General features: G+C 34.3%; 2 protein-coding genes across 4 annotated transcripts in view; one reads left to right on the top strand and one right to left on the bottom strand.

Moving 5' to 3' along the window:
• Positions 1-25,649, top strand: part of LOC116844153 (basement membrane-specific heparan sulfate proteoglycan core protein-like) — a 280,015-nt gene that overhangs the window by 36,725 nt on the left and 217,641 nt on the right. The gene's annotated exons all lie outside the window — the stretch shown is intronic.
• On the bottom strand, positions 9,808-25,234 carry LOC116844152. 2 transcript variants are annotated; one of them, XM_032815344.1, is made up of 6 exons: positions 25,085-25,234; positions 18,867-19,117; positions 18,281-18,544; positions 16,262-16,395; positions 13,613-13,775; positions 9,808-12,510 (listed from the first exon to the last, which is right to left on the bottom strand). In XM_032815344.1, the coding sequence occupies exons 2-6, from the start codon at positions 19,113-19,115 to the stop codon at positions 12,109-12,111; spliced, it is 1,212 nt and encodes a 403-aa protein (XP_032671235.1). In that variant the 5' UTR covers positions 19,116-19,117; positions 25,085-25,234; the 3' UTR covers positions 9,808-12,108. The 2 variants fall into 2 exon arrangements, with proteins under 2 accessions (XP_032671235.1, XP_032671234.1); XM_032815343.1 differs by lacking the exon at positions 25,085-25,234 and adding an exon at positions 19,469-20,291.

Here is a 25,649-nt window from a genome sequence, read left to right on the forward strand (position 1 = left end):
GGGGAGGGGGGGGGGAGAGTGGGATGGGAAAGCGAAGGGTTTCCTTTAACATGATAAAATGTGATCCCCGCTTTATCAAGTTAAGGTAATCCACTTATTTTCAACCGGCAGCGGGGCCGAGTTGGCGGGGCGGGTGAGAGGGAGAGAGGATGGTTCGGCGTGGAGCTGCGAGTGTGCGACGAGATTATGCAGGTGCAAAGCCCGCGGCAGGAAATACTGTCTTTTAAATTAATTTCGGAGGACGCTCGCGCGCGTCGCTCGGCGCACCGACAAAGCCGGCCGAGTTGTTTGCCCCTCTCGCGCGCGTAATGCATACTTCCCTCTATTACCACGCCTACCCCCTCCCCCCATACCACCTTCTGCCATTGGACCGGTTCCAATCGCGAATTGAACCGTTCGTAACTGTTGAACGTGAATTATGGCGTTTATTTATTTTAGCCTGCTCTCCGCATCGGCTTCCACCTCCGTTCGTGCAACCGTCGATCTATCTGCGTTCTCGAAATCAGCACTCGGCTGGTTTGTCCGGTTACATAACGGGGATGACTTCCCGCGATCATGATTGATTCGACCAGAGGAGAATAGTGTTCCAGTCCTGGTAAACAGAGACAGCTCAAAGAGCTCTTGCTCATTAAGATGAACGAGGATGAATTGCACATCTCTCATTAACCCGTAAGTAAATGGACGCGTGAGAGTTATACTGACCTATACAGATACATCATTAAAGAAATGTTTCTCCGTTTCGTTTTTGTTTGCGTTATTGATGTGCTCTCGTACCTTCCCTTCACATTTTACTCTTGGATTTGTAATATTCAATAATTTCGGTTAAAACTCAGGAAAAATTACCTACGTTCTAAAAAGATTTTTTCATCCTCTCTGTTCCTGTCAAGAAATAGACTAAAAAGGGCAACATATCCTTGTAAGTAAGGTGGCCATGTAAACCTAGTGGATCTCTGATGAAACGGACTAGACATTCTTACGTGCGACCGCAGGACAGGTCGAGCAGGAAACGCGCACGATCTTCATTACTATGCGGTCGCTATTATTTCGTATCAGAGCATTGCCAATCCGCGGAGCAAAGTTTCAGACATTGTCTGAGTAGTTTATGAATACCACGACGTTGAGATGATTGCGGGGAAGACGGTCGGGTGAACTGGGGGTTGTCGGGTGAGGCGTTTATCAACCCTCTGTCTCCAACACGTGCATATACGACAGATATACATGCAGTTCGCTTCATATTCCCGCGTTGCTCTTCCTCCCACACAGTCTCTCTCGCGCCCTCTCTCATCCCTTTTCGGTCTCGCGATCGTGCGCGCGCAGCGTAGTCTGGCCTTATAACTCAAACGTGAGATCTCTTTGACTGGTACTCGCATGCCAGATATTACTTTTACACGTGTGATACCGCATCAGTTCCTGGAGACAAAGGCCGTGGATATATGACGGCGACGGTGGGGTTAGACGTGTGTTAGTCGGCGAGATTCGCGCTTCAATTTCACCGGGACCTGCGAGTAATTTTTTGCTTCTTCCTTTCGTACCCTTCGCTCTTTTTTTTAATTAATTTCTCGGCTGACTATATCCAGTGGGTTTCCTATCGCGAATAAAGTTAAACGCGCCATTGTCTATTCGTCGAATCCATGGTTATTGCGTTCCGACGAAATTTTGATAATTTCGTATTATTTCCTATTACATTCGACAGCAGTAAATATTACGCGTTTGTGAAAATTGCACGATAAACTAGTGTAAAAGCCAAATAATTGCTTTGATTCACACGGTCAATTATTTTTACGATAGATTGATTATACGCGGGACTATAACACGTGGTAATATCACTAATTTACCGCTGTAACGGTAATTTACTTAGTCGATATAACGTCTCATTTATATCGTGGAATGAATAGGGCCTGCATTGTAGTGCTCCAGAGTCGGGATATACTGTAGCCAGGTACGCTACATAGATTGTATTCAAGATGTGAAATATGGGCGGAAAGGGACGTTTTCCTATCTCGGCCTCGTACCGCGATTGGAGACCTTGAGTAATGATATTGATGTATTAGCTTATTTGATACAGAAATTGCCTATTATTTCCTATATTGGACAATATGTCGATCATCTCGATGTTGTTATCGATGTTCTCGCAGAAACTATCTGCAAACTGTTCTCTCGATTATCGTCAATGCTATTTGTCCGCGCGGTGAAAATTGAATACATGCTATGGCCGGTAAAAGTGTCAATAAGAGCACGACGGTTTTCAAGCTTTTTCAAGCAATGGAACTCAGGACTCAGTTTCCTGAGATATTTCGTTTTCCATAAAAGAGACCTTTTCAATTGTGCGAGTTGGAAGAGTCGATGAATTCTCACAATAAAAAATAATCCATTGATTCTAAAATACCACTCAATGTAATCCTTGTTTGTATAAAAAATTTGTAGTAATTATATAACAGAGGTTATCATTTTTGGATTTTTTTCATCTTAAAATGTGTCTTATAAAGGGTAGGATTCTAAAAATCATCTGTATTTTAATTCGTCCGAAGGTCGCATATAGTTTTCGAACTGTATCACACTTTAAAATGTCAGAATTTTACGCTGAAATATATTCACAATAAACGCACGATTTTCATTATAAGATAAAAGTAACAATATCCTGACACGTACCTAATTCTGGACATTTGTATTGTTTTGGTCTTTCAATGCGGATATTTTAAACTCTCAATATAAAATATGCATATATTGAGGTTATATATGTATATTTTATATATTATATTCTTTTTGAAACATTCTTTTTGAATAAAATTTTACTGAAAATCTATAATTCACGTTGCATATGGATTTTTAATAAAATTTCTCTCAAAAAGGACGTTTTTGCAACTTAAATATATACTTAACTTAAATAACTTATATACTTAAATAACTTATATAACTTAAATATATACTTAGATACATATATGTATTTTATGTTGAATGTTTAAATATTCGTGTTTGACGATCTAAACAATAAAAGTGTTCAGGATTAGGTACGGAAATTAGTACTTTTAGCTTACTTCTTTTCATTATAAACATATCACGTGTTATTCTTCTTTGTTTACAATTTTCGTTTCACTCAAGTATTTTTTTGTTATTTGAAAATAGCGCGCGAGAATTTTCAGCGTATTATTTCTCGTGTCTGACGTTACGATTTAACATGGTCGCAGCGAGTATCCAGGAAAAAGGAAATGAACACATTAATCGCTCGATGATGTTCGTTGCGAAGGGAATTTCATGGATGTTTATATAAATCGTTGAATTTATTTCCAGGTTGTATACTACAAACATTCTTTTTTTAGGAGAAGTTTGCTGAAAATCTATAATTTATATGTAGTTATATGTTATTCATATGTGTTATTATATGTGTTATTATATTCATATGTGTTATTATATGTAGTATAAATATGTATAGTACATAAATATATACGCGTTACATGTAATATAAATATTTTTGATGAAACTTTCTTCACATTCTCATATACACGCAAAAGACATGTTTTTTGGAATGCAACCCTAGAATGCAAATTTAAACGATTTAGCCACAAGTAGAAAAGTGTTTTCACGACGAACACAGTATAAGAATAAATAAGGAAAAAAAAACGAAAAGTGAAAGAAGTGACTCTACAAGATATTCCGCTTTATCGAGTTATGAGTGCGCGATCTGATAGAGATAGAGAGAGAGAGAGAGAGAGAGAGAGAGAGAGGGGAACGGAGGGGAGAAGAGAGAGTCGGAATGAGAGGAAATTGCGTTAGGATACAAAGTCGTTTTATTTCGAGCCATCTTCTTCCCCGACTGGAACGCCATCTAACTCTGTCGCCATATTTCGCCCTCCGGTCCTTCTATTATCGCGTACGTACGTTTGACTTCATTCGCTTCGGCTTTGTCTGCGAGTTTGGTCTCTCTCTCTCTCTCTCTCTCTCTCTCTTTCTCTCTCTCTCTAGCCTGTGTCTCAGTGTCACACTGGAAAATTATGCAACACGCTTTTCCTCCCTCTCCCCTCCCCCTTCCCGTACACGCAAATTCATGGTACATTCGTGTAGAGAAAATGCAAGGTAGGTCTCGTGTGGATAATGCAACTTTGAGTTATCCTGAACACTTCTTTGCGCGTTTTGCGCGAACGTCAGCACGGACTCGATTTTTTACGACAACGGACTTTCAATCGTCGGAATCATAATTGAAACATTGCGCGCGCATGCGTGCCGTTTTCATGCGCTTTAGACTTTGACACTTTAATACCCAACTGTGATACAACGGTTACCGTTAAAACGTGGAGCACGGTAGCGACAGATATCCAATACGCTCGTGCATCGAGATTATTTTGCACGTAGTTGAAATTTCTACGCGGTGCTTGGTTTGCGGGCGGCGGGCTATTTGAATTGCGTTCTTCGGGTTGCTTCACGGCGACAATTGTGCCCGCTCGTGCAACTGTAACGAGCCGAGTATGGCAAATCACAATATTCAAAGTAGGATTCAGCGCGGAATACACGTGGCGGCGGCAGTATTTAACGAGAAACGCGCTTCTCACGCTAGAACGTAAACCCGTTGCATCGTTCCGCGCCACTCCATATAACGAATGATCCGCGGCATTCGAAAAGGCAATACTAAAAATTTGGCGAGTCAAGCCATATATTGACTCCACCGGTTGGCTGTTTTGAGGGAACGCGCGCAAAGCAAAAATAGGCGGCGGGATATTTTATTTCCCGTCCGTGCAAATCGAACATGGTCAGTTATTTACTTTGACGTTCGCTATTTATACTGCCATCTTTTTGCACCACGATTAGCTCGATATAGTGTGTTGGGGATTAATCGGTTAAATTTTTATCTGACTGAGATAATCGGTAAATCAATAGTCAAAATTAATCAATCATTATACGTGTGCATATATATTACATACATATTATAATATGTACATATTTTTATATAATTGATATATATTGATATAAATATATTTATATTGTGGACCAGTCGCGCGCTACGAAATTTTTACAATTTTTTCAAACCTATCATTTCCCAAAGTAAAATGTATCATAATTATTATTTACTTGCCCTCTATTAATTAGTACAGAAATATTGATAAACACAGAATAAAATACAAACTCTTTTGAGATAAAAAAATTAAAATTTCAAATATCAGTTTGTATATGCTCTCCTTGCAACATTCACGGTTAAATAAAAAATCGAAACGATTCTCTCCGGGGATACCCAAAGTGGATTGTAAAATAATTTATCACAATATCATTGATTTCTTTCGTCACTATTTCAGCGTATTCTACTTTAAGAATAATCAAAAGATTTCATTTCTAAACCACGAGAAACAGAAATAGCGAAGATTTTAAAGGAGTGATTTAAAATAACTTCATTATTGCAGTGTTGTAATTTTATCAATTTATATCTATAAAGGCTTAATCTCTATGTTCCATTACAACTGTGTGGTCGCTTCAATTTATAAAATTACTAATTATTATTGTAATTATCGCAAGATTGTTTTGCGCATAAGCGCATCTACTTCAAACGTATACATACACATTGGAGGTAATTAATTAAACTAAAAGGATTACCTTAATTATCTGATTACACGCTTTCCTAACACGATAATTATTCGTAGCAATTACTGCTGATAATGATCTGTGAGATTAAGAGTCAGGTCGTCCACTTTAGTTTTTTCCTCCTCTTTTAAAGAGCCTCTGAAATTCCTTTGAATATTCCTTTGAATCGCGTGAGAGTAGTCGAGGGTATAAGAAACAAAGGCGCTATGGCGACAGGGGGTTAAACAAAGACGATTTATCTCACGCGGGGTAAGGCGGAAAGGTGTAAGCTCAGATTAATAGAGGTCGATTTCAGTATCGGGGATGGCGATCGTGGTAATTAATATCACCATTTGTTCCACGTCATGTGCACGCCGTTGCGCACGTAGGCACGCACGTACGCACGCACGCACGCACGCATACACGTATGTATGCACTCACGTGGTGGAGCAGGCAAGTGTGCGCTTCGACGATTCGCGACGGGCCGAACCGAAAGGCGGAACACACATATTCTGACTTTCGTAAGATATTAATTAGCTTTCCGCGGTTTATCGCGCCGTACAAGACCTCCCGGCACATTTCGCACGCTGCCACGCAATTTCGATCGAACGCGTGTGATTGCTCGTCCGGCGGGTCGTTGGGATTTAATTGTTGCGTCCGAGAATTCGTACGGCTCATTGACACGCGCGCCGTTCGAAATACGCTTTGGCGTTTAATAATTTGCCCTCTCGTTCCAGTGAGTTTGAAAGGAGAAGTTGGCGGATAAAACGTATGAATGAATTCAGCAGTGAATGCGCAGCGTCGCGTCTCTCTTTGCGCACGCTTAGGACGGAGAGGCTTAGTCGCACTTGAATAATTTAACGACGCGACAATTTTAAGTCCGCGAAAGAAGCCCGGACCGAAAGAGAATTCGTTACTTTACTGCGATTAATAGATCGGTCTTACGGGCGGACGCTCTTCGTATTACTCTCGTTACTTCATTAAGAAAAAAAAGAATTTTGGTTGCTACTTCCTACAATCCCATATTCTCAGCGAAGATTTTTGCTGAAGGAATATTCCTCTCCTAATGAGGTGAATTGTTCATTGGAGATCTATTAAATATTATTTTAACTTTCTCTTTCTGAATTAAGAGAAAAAAATGTTTACTTAGAGTCCCTTGAATCACAAATCAGCTATAAACTAACGCGTTTTAATTGATCCGCTATTTTTTGTAAATTCCCGCTCACATTTAAATCATAATAATTTTACGAACTTTATGTTTTAACATTATAATCTCCGAAGAACCAATTTATATTAACCATGAGAAATTTTGTGCTGATTTTTCTTATTATTAAAATATTTGGATTATTTTAGCAGAGAAAGCAAGTATTACTTCCCGAATATACTTGTAACATTTAATAATTAAATGGAAAACATCGCCGACGAGTTCAGTATATCCTGAGAATATTCGAGAAACGTGCTACAAGGAATATTATGCGGATATTATACTAGTATGTTATATATATTTATAATACACTCAGTATTATAATCCATATGGGATACATTCGAATGATATCACGTGCTATATGGAACGTTAACATTTGAAACACGTTTTGATATTTTATAAATATTCTTTGAATATTTGGCAAGCGATATTGTTAATATTTTGAAAACATTTATAAAGCATTGTGGAGACGTTACAAAAATACACGTAATATCAATATTTCAAAAAAACGGTACAATGTTTCTTGCGCACTAGATAAAATCCCCTATGATTCAAAGAATTTTGGAGGAATATTCTTTTGGATAAATTATGCTGGAAGTTATCGATAAAATACTTAGTTTGTCAATTGCTTGATAAAGTGTGCTAATTTGAAATTACATGATTTATGCAAGGTTAGTAGAAGGATGAGTAGAAAGTTCTTTTACGCTCAGTATTTAGATATTAAGTATTAAATTATTAGGAAAATGATAAGACCTTTTTATTCAGTTTGACCTAATGTACAACCACATAATGGCAGACATTGGCAGTACAGCTCATTTACTATATCTTGCGCGATCATTCATAAATCTTCTTTAATTAATATTTCAATAGTTATTGCGAATATTGCAAAACAGCATGGGACTTTTGTCTTCACCTCGACCCGCTCTATGTTCTCACGAGAACTTTGTAGATTATTCTGAGACACTCTATATATAAAATCTCAAAAGTATGATTGACAGGAAAAATCGAGCTTTCCGTCGCATCTCTTGTGATAATCTGATAACTTGCTGGTATATTGCTGTTCTTCAAAATCGAGGTCTCTCGACGTCTCTCGACGTGTCTTCTAATAGGCATGTCGAAACACGAAGCAATGCAGTTGGTAAACGCTAATCGCCCGTTAGTATCATATACGATTGATACGATCTGACTTCATTTTGATGCTCCTCCGATTTTCCATTGCATCGTATTACTTTTAGCAAATAAATTCAAAAATATGACGCTTTATCGACGTAAACTGACATTTATAGGCGTGCGTGTAAAAAAATATTTCCTCTGTTATAAAAGTATTCTTTTTATTGAACATAAACAATAATATTGTTACACAAAATTTCATATTTTTTTGTTTTAAGACTGCAAATATTTGCGACGGTTACAATTGTTCAAAGGGAGTTACATTAAAATGTAACAAAGTTATGCAACAGATGCTTATAAAACTGTTGGCTACTGCTGCTGCTAAAGCTCCGCCATTAATTAATCGTTGTTTAACGCAATGGTCAAAGTGTGTCATTAATTTTGAGGGTATACTGAGGGTATACTGTCTTACAATGGTAACGTATTGATTACATATTAACGATACATTAATCTCGTACGCATGAATAATATGATGAAAATTCGAAAACGTTTTATAACATTAAAGTTCATCGCTCATTGGTGCGAACTGATAAATCTATTAAATTTATCGAGTGCGTGTTGGATTCTGATGAAACAATGCTGCATTTACGCCAGTAATGCAGTCCGTGCGAAATTCGCACAATTACGCGCACCAAATAATGATTTTCCGTTGTTTATTTCATGAAATACTATAAGTAACTGGCACCATTGTTCAGCCACAACAAAAGTTAATTATTCGGCAGCGTGCTTAATGCATGTAATGAATCGTAATCACTTTGGACAACACGGACGATAAACATTTAGCATTATATAAAATCGACGAGAATTATATATGAAACTCCAATATATAATATTCATAAATTCGATTCCTACAATATCAACGTGAAATATTAATGAGCATCATCATGACATATTAATGACTATTGTAGTATCCTATTGATACGATCTCAGTAATATCTATGATCTCAGACATCAATACATATATACACACACACACACACACACATACACACATACATATATATAGTATACGTATCAGTGTGGAAATGAGCTTTTAGAGTCGTTCTATATTAGTTGCAAGGTCGCAAGAAAATTGACCAATCACAGTCAATTCTTCTTTGATCGTAAGAAGAACGATCGATTATTATTGGTAAATTTTCTTACGATTTTGCGATTTACAACTAATGAACGAACTAGAACGGCCTTAAAGATCGCAATAATAGAGCCTTACAGAGAATAATAGATTTACAGAGAGGCTGTATTGAGGATCGACATAACGACATAACGAAAGCCATATATAGTGTAGGGGATTTTAAAGTTAACCTCAATAATCATCCTAAATAGAAATACTCACACCTCACGAAAATCTTTATTTTGTATATACGAGTATAGTGTATGTAAAGTTAATGATTGCCGTAAGTAAAAATACTCACTTCATGATTAACTTGAATTAGCTTGATGTTATAACTTTGCATATAAAACAATACTTTATTAACCGTAGAATCCTAAACATAAATAAAATTTATCCAGACTTTTTACACATTCGTTCTTAAAAACACGTATTTTATTCTTTCATTAAAACCTTTTTTTTCAAATTTATTGAATCGCAAAAACATAGTAGATTTATATTTCTCGATGTTTCCTACATTGATTAAAGAAAAAAGCAATTAATTTTTATAATAGTTAAAATATAATATGTTTAGGGGGTTAAGGTTTGATGTTTAGGGTTCTAAGATTAAATTATATCTATCTAAAGATATCTAACAAAAATATTATTTATTGGAATTTCATATTTGTATTAGTCGCTGGGGAAACAATATGGCGCTTGTGATTTGGGTAGTCAATGAAACTTTTCAATGTCGCTTCTCTGTAAATCTAGGGGTCTATCGCAATAACTCGTTCTCTTTTTCCTTCCTTGGCTATTTTCCTGACAGATGTTTTGTCTATTCTATAGTAACGTGATTAATTCATAAAATAGGTATGCACCACGGGACGCGTGTCCAACAGCAATTCCGTTCGTTCTATTTCTTTGTTTTCCGTGTCTCGTTATTTGTTTCCGCGAAATGGGCGACATGCACATGAAACTGTGCCGCGTAGATTTATTCGGAACGTCGGGATTATTCCGTAAAAGATGTTACAAAAGTTCAATTTGAGTTTAAATTTCTCTGGTGCTGTTCTGAAGATTTATGCAGAATAGCAACCAAATCCGTGAAATTATGTTTATTATTGATGTATTTAAATAGCCCTTGGTACTGTGAATGTGTTCTTCAACATATGTCATGCATATTACATTAAAAAATAATTAATTAAATATTTGTATAATTTATAAGTGCAACTGAATTCTTTACAAACTTGTGGACATAAAATATCGAGTGCGCAACTCGGAAATTAAATTTCTAATAGAATTCAGCGCACTTCATTCCAGAATTTCAGGAAACGAAAATTCTTATATGTCGTCAAACATGTTGTCAAACATAAGAAACGCATCGCAAACCTTCAACACTACGATATTCAAGATCATCACATAAAAGTTATAAACATGTGAGAAGGCGCAACGAATTCATCGAAGATATTAGAATTCTGCATGTTTTTTAATGTGACCCATAATCGAAGTAATCCATGTTAATCTAAATCAACGAGGTCAAACATTATGTAATCTCTCACTCTGCATCGTAAAAGAAATTATCTGCTATCTGCGTACAGCGGAGCAGAAAGTAAAAGTTAACTAAGTTGTTCAGAGGGGATTAAGTTATCTGGTATTTTTGATGTTAATAATGTCAAAACTTTTTGATTATTAATTATAACTTAGTTTCATTTTTTTTAACGAGATCCACTTCTTGGGTTATCCCAAGATTACTCTTGGATTATCTCTGATTATTCAGAGATCACTGATATTTTTTAGTATCTAGCGATCTCTCAAAGAGTTTCGCTTTGCAGAAAGAGACATTTAGGTATCAATAAGAGAAATTAAACTTTGTTCAGATTTCTGAAGAAATATCGAGTCGACATAGTTCATTTTATTCGTAAGAATAAATTGAAGGTACTTGAGGAAATTGAGAGGTACTTGATATATAGACAGTAACGTTTACATTATTTTCGTTAACATCATTTCTATTAACACGTCAATAAGTACCTATCCATGAGATATATCTATGCGTATTAAAATACAATGCATTAATACGATATCCAAAAACTATTGCTGGTAAATAACACATACAGTTGTAGTGCAATAAAATATTAACAATATTTTTTTAATTGACTTTTAATGGTTCAGACTCAAAGACATACGAACTTTAACCTTTTCGTCTTAATCTTTTTGCTGCAAGGAGTGATTGTAATATTTACTATTTGTTGGTTTTATTCATGCGATTTTCGTCTGTACAGTCGTTTTTATTAAAAACAAATACACCATAAAGAATGCATATTTACCTGCGCATTTAATATTGTAGCGAAAAGTTTAAATTTTATAAATATTAAAAGAGATCGTACCAAATGCAATATAATAAATAAGATTTTTAACGAACTTACAATGTATAACACTTAATTGTATCCTTAATTTATCCTTATTAATTTGTACAGGTAATTAATTTGTACTGGTAATTATCGTTTTGCGTAAAGTTATCAATTTTTAATATAAAAGTTTCGTTGTTCTCGTTGGATCACGATCCAAATAAGTGTCGAGTAAAACGTACATTATAAAATTATCACCTAAAATTCAGGTGAATATTTTTTAAACTACTGTCTTTTTCATATTTCTCTATACATAAACGAATTCCTTGAAGTCTGGCGTTTTGATGAGAAAATAATTTTTTTGAAATCGGTTGACTTTCGTAGAAGTTATAACGAAATATATGACGTGGGGTAGCCATTATCTCAGTATGGCAGACCCGTGATTTCTGAAAGTATAGTATCCTAATACATAATTCTAATACATTGTTCCCATTTTGGAAAAATAATCCACGATACTTTCTACTCGAAAATGCTATCTTACACATATTTTGCTGTCACTTTTAATTATCTTATTTAACTAAATTATCATTATTCCCTTAAAATACTTGTTTCCAATGAGCACATAGGATATTCTAATATTCTAATAAAATTAATTTGAACATATACACAGAATATATTTTTCTTAACTTACTATTGTTTTATCAAGATACTCTTCTGCTTATACTGTTTTCTTCTTTTTCTTCTTTATATCACGGATGACATCATAAATCCAATAAACCCATCTCATCAAAAAGTGGTAACCGTTTCGTCATTATCTTTCGGAAAAGTTTACCTTGTAAACCGGGATTCTCGTAAGTACCATCTTCCAACATGATCTCATCAATATCTTTCACTTTGTCTTTGTCACATATCACTATCGGCAATACTGTAAAGGAAGCTAACATTCCGTAAGCAGCCTTCTCCTTCAAAGAATCTTTCAGTTTCTGCATGGTGGGCGGTTGCGTTTTGCAGCCGAGCTGCTTCATAGTGCTCGTCAGTGTGTTAAGGTACTCGGCCAACATGACATCTTTGTTATTTTCGATGGTCTCCATGGTGGGACTCGTGCTGAGGAAGTAGAGGAGATCGATCGCTGGCGATGTGTAGCAACACAATTGAAAGTCCACCTGCAATATCAAACGTAGTCACGATCGAACGATCTCATGAGCGCTCGGCAATTGAATTGGAAATGAAATCCGTGTACGGGAAAAAGAAGTGGGACTCGTGTTTAGGAAGTCGCGACGGTCGAGAGTTTGCGACAGTTTGCATGGCAGACAGATGGCGGATGTATCTGAATTCGAGCAAATTAAATTTACCGCATTATTTATAACGCACTATACATATTTTGAGGTTGTCATATATTATTGTTGGCCCTTTATCTCATTGTCGGTGTCGCGGCTTTACGTTCGCGCGCAATTGAAGTTGATATTAGTCGCGATAATGTCTTGACAAAAATTTCATTATTTTACAATTTTAAGGCTTTTAACGTTAGACGTGAGAAATGACATACTGAAAATTCTTGTGTGCCATTTTTCTTATGAAAAAGTATTTGAATGAAAAAACACTTGAAATCGCTTGAACATGCTTGCAAAATACCTCGAGAACTTTTATCTTGACAATTGATAAATAGCCATGAAATTAATATGACAAAACGATGAAAAAAAGCAGTTTAAAGAGAAAGTTTGCATGTCACGTCAATTTTATTGCTATCTATTGACTGTCAAGTGAAAAGAATAATTTTTTTAAACATTTTACAAGTGTGTGTGTGTATGTTCAAGAAGTATTTTTTTCTTATATGTAATATCTTTTTATTTGAAAATAACACGCAAGAATTCTAAGCATGCGTTTAAGTTAACTAAAAATCTTGATAATTTAGAATGAATAAGTTTAATTACCATTTCTGAATCGTTCATATTTTCATTAGAAATTGGTGAAAATCCAATCGCACACTTTTTCTGTGTATAACAAATTACCTTTGTATGTCGTATATCGCGCCTATGTGACTTACAACTTTTTTAATTATAACAAGATACATCTTCGCGTACAGAGAACAGAAATACAGGATTTCAGCGTCATAAAATGTATCTTCATTATGTGTTGGCAGATGAGAGTTGGTCGATTACTTTGTGCAAACTTAAATTTACAGTTGTCTGAGCAATTGTGATAGATCAATAAACGCTTAAGATAAGCATCTTATTTTAGATGTCTTATCTTTTATAGTATACTTACAAAAATATGTTCAACTGGTTTCCCGTTAGCGTATTTAAACAACATATTGTTCACCCAAAAGTCTCCGTGGGTAATCACATTAAAATCATCATCACGCGGCCTGGATACTTTCATTCCTATTTCGAAACATCTGGTACTGAGTTGAGTAATTTTCTTCGTGTATCTAATAACATAAATGATACGAAATTAATTAACTATATGTACCTAAGTAGGAATCGTATACGTTTCGCCAGTACGGAAAAATGGTCTGATACTGGATCGATACCGAAAAGCGAATGTTTTGGTACTGGCTCAATACTGGGCCTAATATAAAAAAACTGTATCATTGGTACTGGCTTCGTACTAAGGTTAGGTACTGGATAGTTGTACCGTACGTGTACTGGGGCATTACCGAAAAGTGTTTGTCATTTTCGGTACTGGCCCAGTATTAAAAAAGCTGTATTATTCGTACTGGCCCTGTTCGTAGAATCAGTACTGGGTACTCAAATAAGAATCGTATATAATCTGCCAATAGAGGATATTGGGCCAGTGTTGTGCCGGTATCGGAAAACGGACGATATCAATGTCCTTTATGGGAAAACGGAAGAGATCACTAACGCGAAACCTAGATAGCTCAGTGATGAGAACGCTTGCCTGACAAGCGGAAGACTCTAGTTCGATTCCAGCCGTCGCCCCGAAGATTTTTTCCTCATATGACTATTAAAATAGACATGTATATGTACAAACGAGAGAGAGCAAGCCGGGGCCTGGTCATGGTCTGATCTTTCTTTCCGTACTATATAGTTGTGATGTTAACAATTGTACAAATAATAAAAATTGCTAGGAATCGATACTGGTCCAGTACTGGGAATAGGTACTTCTCCAGTGCTGGAATTCTATAACTCATTATTGGAGTTAACGACAGTTTCGTTATCGTTGTACAGTTTTTCTTCGATATACAAAGCTGCGCAACGACAATGAAACTATCGTTAATTCTAATAAGAGTTACAGAATTCCAGCACAGTGCTAGGAATTAATACTTTTTTTATACTGGTACAGTACTGATTTTCGGTACTGTGACAGTACTGTTTTCCGATTACTGGCCCTTTTTTATCATCCCTGTATTATACCAATATTAAATCCGTACTGACATCTGGTACTATGCCAGTAACGTTTACTATAAATCGGTACTGGGCCACTTTGATGCCAATAGTAAATTCATATTTGAATATATATTGTACACTGTAGCTTATATTTATATTTATAATTCTTTTCTCATTTTTAACATATATTTAACTTGTGTTTCGAATTCGAAACAAAAGGCAGTATCATCTTCCAGAGAATTCTTTGCGAAGAATCTTCTGGAAGAGTCTATACACGCAATTACTGTTGGTCTTATTTGGCCGTTAGAATATTGCGTTACTGTGACGACGTTTTTGCAATCTTTCAGTCTATTTCTTATTGTTTGAGACATTCGTTATGATCGAGTCTTTCCCAAACAAAGCTATACGAAGAGGATCCCAGCCTATTGATTCCGATGCTAAGGAGACAACAGTTTTTCCTTCTACCTAATGTATACTGGGATCTTTCTGTCAACAACTCCTATCCAAGTAATATTTTTTATGATTGTCGCGAAAGTTGAACCGTTAATTTGACTCGCGATCAATCAACGCGTGCCGTGTATTGCTAAAGAAAATTATAAGTGGAATCGTTCTTTAACCGTCGGACAGACTCAGTTTTGTCTCGCTCACCGTTGCTATGTTTTAACGGTAGCTTTCTTCGAGATTCACCTTTCCTTCGCGTGCGACGAGATCACCGTCATTAATTCACCGTCTCGGCAATCTCTCAATCTCTCTACGTAACCCCGCGGAAGCGAGAAGACCGCGAGGCGTCAACGCAACTCAAACCAGCCTATTCAGCGATTCACAGTAGCGAATTTTATTATCGAGCGAATTTAATTTGGTAACATCAATAAATCATTGTTACTGTTACGAACAATGGCTATTCTGTCGCTCGGCCAAATTTCCTGCTCGTCCTCCGCACTGAGAGAAAAAAATAATTGATCTAACTAAATTTATAGTTATTTTTGGCCTCAACCATATTTTTTGGTTGTTCTAACACGCTAATAGTAGTAGTAACATGGATATAAGATTATTATCACTAATATTATAGTAGAATTTAATAAAAAGTAGTTTTCTTGACTATAATTCATAATAATAATTTTTTTCTGCGATTATAGTTACGAATACCAAATATTTTTTTCTCAGTGCGTAACATCTGTCCGCGACTCGTTACGTGCGCTTAGGGCCTTCACACACAAATTGACATAACAGTAACGTAAAACGTACCGTAAGAATTGACCAATCATGTTGAGAATCGTCGAACCGTAAGATCGCCATTTTGATGAATACTCGATCGCAATTCTTACGGTACGTCTTACGTTACTGTTATGTCAATTTGTGTGTGAAGGCCCTTACGTACCCTGCGCTGGGTGGATAGATCGAGCGTTTTCTCAAGCCCAAAGCAGCTTGTTTTTTATTTCATACTTGCGCCATATTATCATGATATATGACATGAAATTTAACATTTAAACTTATATATAAAACTTTACAATTTGAAAAGAAAAATGGCCGTTTGTTGTGTTAAATTACATTTGCACGCAAAACTTACTTTTGGTCTAGTTCTGGCCATTTTGCTGTTTCTTTTGCCAAATTCTGAAGACCGAGATCGAAGAAATCAGTTAAGCTTGGCGGATGAGCTGGATCGAACATTCCTCCCGTATACAGCTTCTTTTGGCTTGGATCCTAAATATAAAAATATTTCCTTAAGTTCAAGTAAATTTGAGGTTCATCAATTTATGAGTAGTTTTTGGGTCTTGAATGATCACGCGTGAAGAACTTTTTGAAGGAAAGGTTACTTAAGCTGGTCTATATGCGTTATCCACAAGTTTACGGTCAGTATTGCTACAAATAGCATATTTTGCCGTTAGCGCTACACGATAAGAGTATTATATGAATTTTGACGTTAAATATTATTGCGTCAAAATTTTTGATGACGATTGACGGTTTCGAGAGCCGGAGTGGCCCCGAACGAACTTTATTAATAGCTTTATAAATGATAACGATAAGATGAGTATCTATACATGACGTGATGGATTTGTTAAGTATTTTTTTTTCTTTATTCGATTTTTTCTTTATTTTACATTGAAGTACGCGTTGCTGTAAAGGATAAAGACATTAAGCTTTGGTTATTCTCTGTTAGACATTGAAACTACACGGCTGGATCACCCATCGTGTAGTTTCAAACTCCCATTCGTCTACACAAAATCGCAGCGGTTTATGGTAACCATTATGCCACACACATTATTACCGTGTATATATGTATGCGTCGTTTCAAAGTTTAGGATCGCGACTTACGACGTTGTGTCTTGGATGGACTTAGTTTTATAGAGATTGTTAATGGTCGCAATAATTTTTCTTTATCTTGACACGTATCTGTTTGCGTTATTGCAAATTTATGACCCAATGTTGTTAATAATTTGCTCCACGTAAATCACGAATGTGATAGACAATTCACGTAACTTATGCGAAATGCATGTCAGATGTTATATCTTGTCCTATTGCATATATGTGCATGCGAAGTATATAAAAATGCATAGAAATACATCGAGACTCCAAGTGTACATGTCTCTTTTTTCAACGGAATAATAATCACAATATTTAAACAACAACAAAACTTTATTGCGTGCAATAATAAAGTTGCATGTGTGAATAAGATAGTGAATTAAGACATGTGATAAATTTTATATTCGAAAGATAAGGCGATAGTTAGATGATATATGATCCTAATACTCGAAATAAAAATATTAATATTAAAAGAATAAATTAAAACTAAACTTATTAATTAATGTTGCATATAAATGTGTAACCAGTGTCGCGATGAAAATTTTCTTTGATTAAAATAATCGGCAAATTAATAATAAAAATTAATTAATCATTGTATGTATAATATCGAGTGATTCAATCGACTGATGAAATTGATTATTAATCAGTATACAATCAATCTGATTAAAATTTGATTAATAATTTTATTGATCGATAGTATGATTTTATTACGATTTATGAAGATTAATTTTGATTGATTTGCTGATTATCTTAGTCGATTATTAAAGAATATTTTAATTGAATGTCCAACACTGTTTTAAATTAAAAACTAAAGAGAATCACACAATAATAAACTAATTTTTGATATTTTGATATTTGAGGTTTATGCAATGTGGGAAGATATTCGATTTTATCTAAATAGTTAACTTTTGATAATTGATTCAAGTTACGCGTGAAAATTCGTTATTTATTTTGAATAAAAATACATCTAAATTTTTCGATTTTTACTTCGGTTTTAATTTTAATAGAATTAAATATGTAAATCCTCAATAAAGATATAAATAACCAATGTTTGCACACTCACATTGGAAGTATTTATTCGCGAAGAATGATTTCGAATAACGTGAGTGAATAACAATATCGATATTTATGCAACATGATGCAACTGACTTTTATATCTCAATATAAATGACTCGTCAGTATAAGTGACAACGCAACAGTGCCACCGAGATAGGAGTATCGCCTTTTCTCGCACAGAAGGATACACACATGTATCACATTTGAATATAAAAATTTTAGTATTTACCTTTTCACACACGGCTACTGATGCTGCATGGAATTTACCCAATCCACGAAGCGCTAATATACAATGAGTCAAATCGAGGCCAGTTTCACGATCGGCCATGCGGAAACCGAGTGGTGCTAAATCCTCCAATACTAGAAGCGGTGGATCTTTCTGCTGAATGTATAAGCTCTTAGCGCTCAGATTGGATCCCAGCAACTGATTCATTTTATCCAAAGTATTTGACATCATCAACATTTCCGTACTGAAGAGGGACGAATTCAAGATCTGGAAATTATTTGAGATCGAAAAGGAATAGAGGATTTGTCATTGAATAAGATTTTCACTGAATGCATTTTTAAGGTTGTCTCTAAGGGAACTTTAGACGGATTGTGTGACTGGATGAACATCTCTTTTTGCGTGCATGCTCTCACTAAGCCAGTTGGCTTTCAACCGATTGTCACGTCACTTCGAAGAAATTGACCTCGTATCAGTTATGGAATTCGCCCTTACGATCTGATCCATCTTTTACGCGTTTACATGTACGTAATGGCGAGAGCGGAAGCGTGAGGAATGAGGGAAGTAACTCACATAAATCAAACGAACTTACGAGTTCCTTGCGCATCCCATCGTTGATCGGCGCGATCTTGACGATGATTGATTTCTTCTTCGTGTCTTTCCGGTTCTGGTCTTGGGTGTATTCAACCATGACCCTGATCATATCGCTGGTATAGTTGTCACCCTTATTCGTAGCCGGTTTCGTGGATATATCGATCACGTGGATCGAGTCTCCTTCCGAATGTCGCAGGGCCTTCTGCACGAAGCATACATCCAGCCATTCCGGTGTCTCTACAGGCATTTCTGAAATTGGAAATGGAATTGGAGAATTTCCCCGACAAATCATTGTTCTTCTCGCCGTGTCACGAAACGCGAAAACGATTCTTTACGATAACTTATTGTTCGCGGTGAGATTTATCACGTTTCCTTTCTTCCGAGCCAACTCTCTCCTGTCTTCCCCATTCCGGCCTTTCCACTCTCTTTCTCGCTATCCCGTCCGGCGTTTTTCGACCGTTTCGCCGTCCTTTCTTTCCTCTCGCGCCCCCGTCGATATTCAAGACGGACATTCCCGCGCGTTCGAGATCGCTGTTTCAATTAAGAGCGTAATGGGCCGCCGCTTTTCGCTTTACCCCGCTAGCCAATGGGCATACATACCCATCTTGTCGAGATCCCGTCGAACGTGATCGAGTTGCGGTATTTGCGAGAAATTTACGGCGCGCCCGGCGTGGCACGATCGCGTATGTACTTGTGGTCGAACGATGTTCGCTATATTTCACTCTGATGAGTTCTCTCGGAAATGTTTTCCGCACTTTCTTCAAGTTCAAGCGCGCGACGAAAAAGACGGAGAGCACTAGCGCGTGTGGATAACGGTTTGAATCTTAACCGCGACTGACTGGAGAGTGAGCGTGACAGCTTATGATATAGGTTGTGTAACTGTGTACAAGAGGCAGAATACAAACATCGTGGGTAAATGCCAAATGCTGACGAGCCTCGCATAGGAAATATTATTTAATGACGTAATTTCAGCCTGAATTTAAATGAGTTTTGCCGCTTACAGATGTGAGCTTTTTCTAATACGAGAGATTTATTCTCAATATAAATATATATGAATAACAATGTGATACAAGTAAATATATGCTAATTTCAAGATGACAATAAGGAATTAACATGGTCTTATTTCACTTGGCTGTGGTATACAAAATTTTGTTGCGTAGAACTTGATGGAACACAGTGTATAAGAAAGAAAAGTTGGTATTGAATTAGCAGAGCTAGAGGACAGAAAAGATGGAGTTGATGGAAGGGGGAATTAGAAAGGTAAATCGAAGGTCATATGTAGAAAAGGGCTATCGAAGTAAATAGCTCAACACAGAAGAAGCATAGTAAATCTCACTAAACACATAGCAGATTTTGTTAGAAACATAGCAAATATTTTAATAATATCTTTTAATTCCTAAAATATAAGTATAGTACATCTGAAACGAAAAGATAATAAATTGAAATAGAATATCTACTTATTCCTTAGTTACAAAATCTTGTAGTAATTTTTATTATAAAATTTTCTCTGTGTTTGTATATTAATATTTGTTTGTATTTAATATTATTACAACTTTTTTATATATTTATATTTATAATATAAAACGCTATAAATATATAATAACTAAATATATGTTAATACGCGTATATAAATACATGTAATACATATATACACAGCAAAAAATATACTTGCTTGAAGAATAACTTTATTATTGACATTTTAAAAATAAGATTAATATTAAAATGAGATTATATGGCGTTGAAAGAAGATAAATTAGTTTTCAATCAAAACAAATATAGTCAAATTAACACAATCATTTTCTCATATATAACCGATAATATTAATAAACCGAAATAATAGAAAGCTCCTCGAATAGATTAACTAACAGTAAGATTTGAAAAGGCACATAAGGAGCAAGCACGGATGTCTTAGTGCTATTAAATACTAATATTACTTTTTAATATTAATACGATTGTGGGAGGATAAAATTGTTCAGTATGTTAAACGCACGTATCGAAATTTTTCTTCGATTATTGTACGCGGAGAATCAACCTTCCATACTCAGACCGATCCTTGAGTCCCAATTTTTATATATATATTTTTTTATTAAAGTCCCAAAACCCCATTAAACCGATGACTCAAATAGATTCATTATATATGTTGCGAAAAAACTGCCTTCGCCAGGACGGAATATAATAACATCTCTTACAAGATCGACTCTTTCGTTCTTTCTCTCTCAACTTACATCTTAGAGAATTTATAAACATTGAGTTGCGAGATTACTGTCGAAGCCTCGGTGGCTGAATGGAAAGGCGTCCCGCCCGGAAAGTGAGGAGGTTCCAGGTCCGTGTTTTTGATTCTCCACGTACGATAATCGAAGAAAAATTTCGATACGTGCGTTTAACATACTGGACAATTTTATCTTCCCACAATCACATTAATATTAAAAAATAATATTAGTATTTAATAGCACTAAGACATCCGTGCTTGCTCCTTATGTGCTTTTTCAAATCTTACTGTTAGATAATATTAATATTTTTCTTATATACAAGAAAATCATTGTGTTAATTTGACTATATTTGTCTTGATTGAAGATTAATAATATATATAACCAAGACTATTAATATTATAATATTCTATAAAAAAATGGTTATATTAATTTGATTATATTTGTCTTGATTGAAGACTAATTATCTTCGTTTAACCTTATATAATCTCATTTTAACATTAATATTATTTTTAAAATGTCAACAATAAAGATATTCTCCAAACAAGAATATTTATTTTTCTGTGGACGATTTAAGTAAATGATCATTTGTGGTCATAATCACATATTACTTGACACGAATAAAGTGAGATCAGATCTTATATAATAAAACGTTTTCGATAAGGTGAAGAAATATTACGGAGGAAATACAGCGAAGGCTGACGAAGTTGAAAAGCGATTTATTTAAATATGGATTATCGATGCAATTAAAAGTGTTAACATGCATATATGACAAGGATGAGGAATAAAACGAGAATAGAAGTCGTAATGGTTCGCACATGGATATGAGATAATGAGTTAATGAGAAACAAAGTAAAGATACTTTGGTGAAGGTTACTAATTAGAAAAAACCAGGAAATTTTATACAGCACATTAAATATAATTATTCAACATTATAGACTGATATTAATGCGATAGTTAATTGTTACTCGCTGCGACGTTTCCTTATTCATCTATACTAATTTTTAAAGACGGTGCTATAAAAAAGTAAACGCTGAAACCGTCAAATATTTGGAAGAATGAAATTTCTTAAAATATGTCGACGAATTTAGAAGTAAATATATGAAGATTATATAGTATACAATATTTCATATACAGTAATTTCATATATATGAAAATTATATATAATATGGTTAGATTTTAGGTTAGGTAAGAAGTTTAATACAACTGTATTTATAACATTCACCAAATGAATTGTATGCTGTACCATACGGTTTGGTAAACTTATTTAAGCATTACTATAATGCTACTTAGATAATGCGCTCACCAGATAGTTTTGTATCATTGACTAAATATCTTTAATAACACGATTATTCTGCATACCGTTTGGTAAACATAAATCGAATTCTGGTTAGTATCATCAGATATTTTCCTCAGTGCATGTGTTACATTGTTTAACATCTGTGATTTATGACCACTATATATGTATATAAGGATTATGTTATCCACGTGTATGACCTTTAAGTTTTCAGGGACATTTGCAGTTGCATTTGATTTAATTCACTCACGCGTGAAAGATTTATTCCCGTGAGTGAAATATTGCATGTAACATCTAACACTGTGCAGAATTTTAATTTGAGAGTATATTTTTATAGATTAATTTGTTATTTAAGCTTATCAATATTTATCTCGGATTTGATGCGAAGAATTCTTTCAAATTCATTTCGATATAAGAAATGTGAGAAATTGACAAAAAAGACAAAAAAGACAAAAACTTAATAAATAATATGTAGACTCGCAAAACATTTTATTCAATCTTTTCGATTATAATGTATTTTTTTATTAACTATATGTATGTACATATTTTTTTGAAATATTTTTCCTAATTGTATAATTCAGTAAAAGTGAATTTTTCATTTCATTTCTTTACTGCCACTGTACTTGTATTGAAGTTTATACATATGTGTGTATTTAACATATACATTTGTTTAAAATATTTTAAATAATCTAGTATTATAATTTGCTTTAAATTAATTTTTTATGAAAAATCATATACATATATTTATATATATGTCTATATTTATATGTTTATAATTAAATATAACAAAAGAAACATAATACTTTTTACATCTCTTATTGCTTCTTTTTTTATGTACTATGACGAATGACGGATGTTTATTCACTATTTATAACTGATTAACTGATAGATTCTAGTAGATAGATAGATAACTGATAGATTCTAGTAGATAGATAGTAACTGATTAAAAAATGTATTTTTAGGAGGAATTTGGAAAGTATTTTGATAATGACATTTATTAGTGGGGCTTATTATATACTCTATATAAGAAGAAAAATTATTCTCTCTAATTATTGTTATCTCGTCTCTCTAATGGTATCTTGTAGATTATTTATTTATCTAGTCTTCTATGCTCCTCGAAATATAAAAACTTGTATATGCACATATATAATAATATGCGATTCTATTGTGGAACACACACACACTCGCACACGCACACATACGCGTGCACACAACTCACATTTAAAAAATAAAAAATGTTCATAAAAATATAAAAATTCTGTAATTTAGGTTTTACAAACAAATAATGAAACTATACTTTCAAGTTAATTTCAACGTAGATTTGATTTTAATTGGACTTTATCTCTCTTTCCCTCTTTCATGGATGTTATTTTAATTGCAACGACGATTAAAATTGACATTTATATAAAATTATCCAAGGAGTTAACTCGCTCGAATAAGTTTCTATTCAAATATAAAATAATAAGTTATATAAAACAAATAGAACAATTTTATTTACATATAAGTTTTATGTAACAAAAAAAACCAAATTAAATTTAATAGTTTTAGTATACGTTAGGTGAATCTTATATTTAATAGACACTGAAATCAACTTGCTTAAGTGCAATAAATGTTACTAGTTATGTGGGTATATATTCTTCTCGTGAATGGAGTTCGCTAATAATTGTAAAATATGATTACTTGAAATAAAAGCATTGCAGTGTGAAAAAAATAGATTTATTTGTTATATAAGTATTTGTTATAGTTTGACAGATTGCAACTACGTAGATCAGGCATAAATATGTATTTAGTTGTATTGAACTCACTCTATATTACTAAAGAAAAAAAAGAGATAATTTCTTTATCAATATCATCCTATATTTGTTGATGAAATTGTTTAATTTGCGTTAAGACATCGCAAAACAATCCAATATTTTAAACAATCCAATATTATACTTTGCTTTAATTTTAAAGATTAATTTTTTATGAAAAATCATTTGCGCGACTTTATATCTGTATCCATAAAATCCACAAGTGTCTCGTAAAAACTTTTAACTGTGAGGCATACAATTTTTGTGTAATACAACTTAAACTTCACTTCGCAAGAATACAATTTGCATGGATTACTTGAATTTGAATAAGCGTGAGATTTTTTTGTTGACGTAATATTTTTGCGGTATTTTTTGTAGACTTCTTTTTTCTTTTAATTATAGCAAATTCTTTAAATAAGTCAATATCACAGCGATAAGATGTAATTATCGCGACCTTTATTATTTGGTATTTTGTGAACACATATTAATCCACGCACACAAAATGAACACTCATACACAATTGCATATGCAATAACACACTTTGATGAATTACTTTTAAAGCATAACTTATTGCAAAACGTTGAAGTATGTGATTGTACATACTCGTATAAATCTGTCAATGTTACTTAAATTTGATTTCACTTTTTTCTTTTGTTGATTTCATGTTACTAGAAGACACAATGTAGTTGTTTAACTCGCCAACATGAAGAGAATTTTATAATAAAAATTATTACAGAACTTTTTAATCAAGGAATAGATCGAGGAATAGAAACTGAAAAAAACTTGTATGAAAGAAAGGAATAATATTATAATATTTTCTATGTTAATAACTAATAATTCGATAAACATTTGCGATGATTTTCCGTTCCAACGCCGATGTATAAACATGAACAATATTTTATAATATGATCATAACACTGACTTGCAAATTATTCGTCTTTTGTTCCTCTTGGTAATATAGTACTTTACAAATGCTCTCACTGTGTCCGTTCCTTAGCTAAACTCGACGCGAAATGATACGGCAATTGGATGTATTACGCTTTATATCAATACGTCTATATGTACTCATGTGAAAAGATAGTTGCAGATAGATTATAGGTCTATACCCAGTCTCGTATACAGGTAGTGTCTCTGTCACGGACGTGACGTTCAACCATCTGATTGGTTGTTGCTGTTATTACCGGATTTCCTGATTCATTCCAAGCTAATTGAACTTGACCAACACTTCGAACATTCACATTGATGCAAACGTGTCTGTTAGGTAAAGATAAGATAGAAGAAAAATGGTTTTATCATTTCCACGTGTATTGATCGTCAGTCACGATGTTATCAGACTGTTCTCAGGAAATACAAGGGGAAAGAAAAACACAGAAGAAGAGGACTCAGCAAAATTTTATTCCACTTTAATAAATGCATAGTTTATGCAAGTGCTTTAAGAATGTTGAAAAATCTGCATATTGCGGCCTGTTTACCTAGAATGAGTAATT

The sequence above is a fragment of the Odontomachus brunneus genome, unplaced genomic scaffold (assembly GCF_010583005.1).
Source record: "Odontomachus brunneus isolate Ranch 3 - 2012 unplaced genomic scaffold, Obru_v1 Obru_scaffold_039, whole genome shotgun sequence".
In the NCBI taxonomy this organism is placed as follows: domain Eukaryota; kingdom Metazoa; phylum Arthropoda; class Insecta; order Hymenoptera; family Formicidae; genus Odontomachus; species Odontomachus brunneus.